This window comes from Hippocampus comes, unplaced genomic scaffold (genome assembly GCF_001891065.2).
Source record: "Hippocampus comes isolate QL1 unplaced genomic scaffold, H_comes_QL1_v1.1 scaffold219, whole genome shotgun sequence".
Taxonomy (NCBI): domain Eukaryota; kingdom Metazoa; phylum Chordata; class Actinopteri; order Syngnathiformes; family Syngnathidae; genus Hippocampus; species Hippocampus comes.
Genome location: NW_017805653.1, coordinates 132,036 through 135,342, shown reverse-complemented (window position 1 = coordinate 135,342; position 3,307 = coordinate 132,036). Strand labels below are relative to the sequence as shown.

Below are 3,307 nucleotides of genomic sequence, written 5' to 3'. Positions count from 1 at the left end.
TGCTCACCTGCAATTTATAATGGCGCATTGTAGTCAGCTTCGTGCACGAAAGTTCGTTCAATCTCAGCTGCTCAACATTTTCAGTTATTTGCTGTTGAATCGCTGATTTTCAAAATGCAAATGATCTGTTTACTTTATTTTCAAAGAACAGTTTGTTTTGTTATTGTTTGGTTGGTGTCTTATATGAAACTGCGACATTGCGCAATTTATTGGACAGACTTGTTTAAGATCACACAGCGTAATTTGAGTGGCATTTTATTTCGTATTTTTTAAATCATCTTTTTATTTTTGACAATATCTGTAAATGTAGTTTCCTGCTCTTAATTGGGAATACATACTTGATGGTTTTAAATGCTCCTGAAATTAAGTGCTGCTTGACGAGCTGATATTGTGTATGTATGTGACATCACTGAAGGCCTAAGGTTGAAATGCACGGCCCGCCACTGCTTCATATGATCATTAGATTTCAACAAATTAATTGAAAAATCACCACAAACAAAAATCACCTTCTCGTGGTGTTTCGGATATGATTCAGAAATCTTAGCCAGGTGATCGATAAATGCAAACAACACTTTTTTTTTTGCTCTTTTAACCATAATTTCTCTGGTCATAGGTTCCACCTGAAAAAAATCTTTGTCATACCACCAATAATCAGACAATTATTTTTTGTTGAAACTGCTAAAGATAATCTTTTATTTTGGAGAAGTGTATTAAAATTGTGGACGAAAGCATCACACACACACACACACACACACACGCACGCACGCACGCGCGCACACACACACACACACACACACCCACACACACACACACACACACACACACACGCAAGCTTCATTTTTTGTCTTCCTCTTCAAGGTGTCCTCAGTTGTGACATTTGCAGCACACTATAGGCTATTTGATTGTCCTCTTTCAGTAAAAGTATCCCCAGACAGGCTTTATTTAATGTATAGCACTTTATATGAATACAATACAGTAGGCCGGGTCAACATACTCAAGTTCAGGCTGTTAAGTGTTTCGTCATTGCTAAGTTGGTGTCCCTTATTTCCAGATCTGAAAGGTGGCAACCCTAGTTGGCATCTTCAAAAATAGCAGAAAATAAGCCTGCACATTGGAGCTTTACTTTCCAACAAATTCTCATGGAGGTTGGATGACAAATTATTTTCTAAATATTTGTCGGATTTAAAGAGCTGGCAGCACAGCGTCCATCCAGAAGCCATATTAGTTATATTTTATGTATGAAGAGACATCATTGACACATTATGAAAACGTAATCTGCGCAAACGTGGTTCAGAATTGTGTATAAAAGTGGTGGCCCATCGCATTGATCAGCGACCAAAAAGTAGATCTCACTATACGGTTAGTGACTCCTGCAATCGAGCGAAAAAAACAGAAGTGGCCCAACCTGCTCTAGTCGAGCCAACTCCAAACATCTCCAAAACAGCGTCGTTGTCCTCTTTTTCTCCGAAGAAATTATCCGCGTAACCTCCTGTCCTCCTGCACACATTTACATGAGATTCAATCCAACACTTAACACATACAGTCGATCTCTGCTGGGAGACGAAACGCGTCTCTTTGCTAGCGACGAGCAAGCTAGGCTAAATAAACTAAACTAGGCCGAGAAGCTTGAGCGGATGATATAGTCCAAAAAAGGAATGATGGACGTACCGCATCGAGCTTTCTGTGCGTTTAGTAATTAAAAAAAGGGAATGTGATTGTGAAGGGGCCAAGTCTTTGGGGCCGGTGGGGGGGGGGGACTGCGGTCAAGCCAGTCTCCACTCGCAAAATTGAAGTCAAGTGAGCCGCCACTGCGATTGCCAGTGCTCTGCATTACGGTAATCTGCCGCCAGCGAGTTGCGTTAGCCACCTTCAAAATAAAAGCGTCTCCACTAATGCATAAACGTCATTTGATTGGGTGAAAAGAAATTTATAAAAATTTCAAATAAGTAAATTCTTGGCTGTCAGGTAATGATTCACAGAGGAAGAACAAGAACTCTCAGAACAGCACTAACAAGCGTTCTCAAGTGGAGATAGAAAATAAAGTCAATGGTAATTGTACATCAATTTCACTTAATATTAAAAAAAAGTCATTAAAACAATCAATCTGAGAGAGAGAGACTCATTCTTTCTCCTTTATATATCAATTTTCTCATATTCATTATAAATACTGCATTTCTTAAATATATTAAATAAATTGATCAATGTAATTCTGCTGAATTACTATATTTTATAAGTATATAAAATTTATCTTCTTAACTCTGATTTGTGTAGTTTTTTTGGACTAATCTTTTGAATTCGTTTTTGAACTCAACCAGCGATTTACTCATCTTCAGGCCCGTTTCGAAATTATTCCACAGATTGACACCTATTACTGATACACACCTTTGCTTGATGTTTGTTCTTGTTTTGGATTTTTTGTATTGGTTGGTACCCCTAAAATTATAAGAACTATCTCTAATTTCAAAAAGCTTCTGGCTTTCTTGGCTGTCGGGTAAAGATTCACAGAGGAAGAACAAGAACTCTCAGAACAGCACCAATAAGCGTTCTCAAGTGGAGATAGAAAATAAAGTCAATGGTAATTGTCAGTGCTATTCCGGTGCACCTTTGAGGCCAGCGTAACGACGAGTCTTGAACGCAAACAACACGACATTGACTTCCTTGTATTTTCTGTTTATTAAAAAATAAAGTATACAAAAAAGTTCTCTTCAGTTTGTCTAATTCGTTTGTCTGTATTGTATGTCAGAATTGTATGTCAGAATTGTATGTCAAATTGTATGTCAGTTGTATGTCAAATTGTATGTCAAATTGTATGTCAAATTGTATGTCAGAATTGTATGTCAAATTGTATGTCAAATTGTATGGTCAAAAAACTGTATCGCTTCTATCTTGAGCTGGCCTCATCTCTCTCTCTTTCTGTCTGACTCCTTCTTCTCCACACTGTCTTCATCCGCCAGTCGCGTGACGTCACAACAAATAGTTCTGCAAAAGAAACACTCAGAAATACATAAAATAACAGTGCCGACTATTTCAACTAAAATATGAAATATGCCAATTGGACATATCAATACTAAACAGCAAATACAATAAACAAAATTTGGCCAATGTCAAATTGGCACCTACAGTAATTCTACATCAGTTTCACTGGATATTAAAAATAATCATGAAAACAATCAATCTGGGTGATTGCGCAACCACGCCAGGTTGTCGACACACTAGGGCACGCCAGGTATACAACCACAGTACTGGCATTCAGATCGAATGTTCCATTACCAATTAAAATGCCTCTCAAATATGACATTTTGAGCTC

General features: G+C 37.8%; 1 protein-coding gene across 1 annotated transcript in view; it reads right to left on the bottom strand.

The window, feature by feature from the left end:
* LOC109522881 (zinc finger protein 239-like) overlaps positions 1 to 1,764 on the bottom strand; it is a 4,456-nt gene extending 2,692 nt beyond the window's left edge. The window contains exons 1-2 of the mRNA XM_019881716.1: positions 1,669 to 1,764; positions 1,406 to 1,497 (exon numbers count right to left, since the gene is read on the bottom strand). Of these exons, the coding sequence (XP_019737275.1) occupies positions 1,406 to 1,497; positions 1,669 to 1,673 (97 nt within the window). The 5' untranslated portion in view covers positions 1,674 to 1,764. The remainder of the gene's footprint in view (positions 1 to 1,405; positions 1,498 to 1,668) is intronic.
* Between the last annotated feature and the right edge of the window lie 1,543 nt (positions 1,765 to 3,307).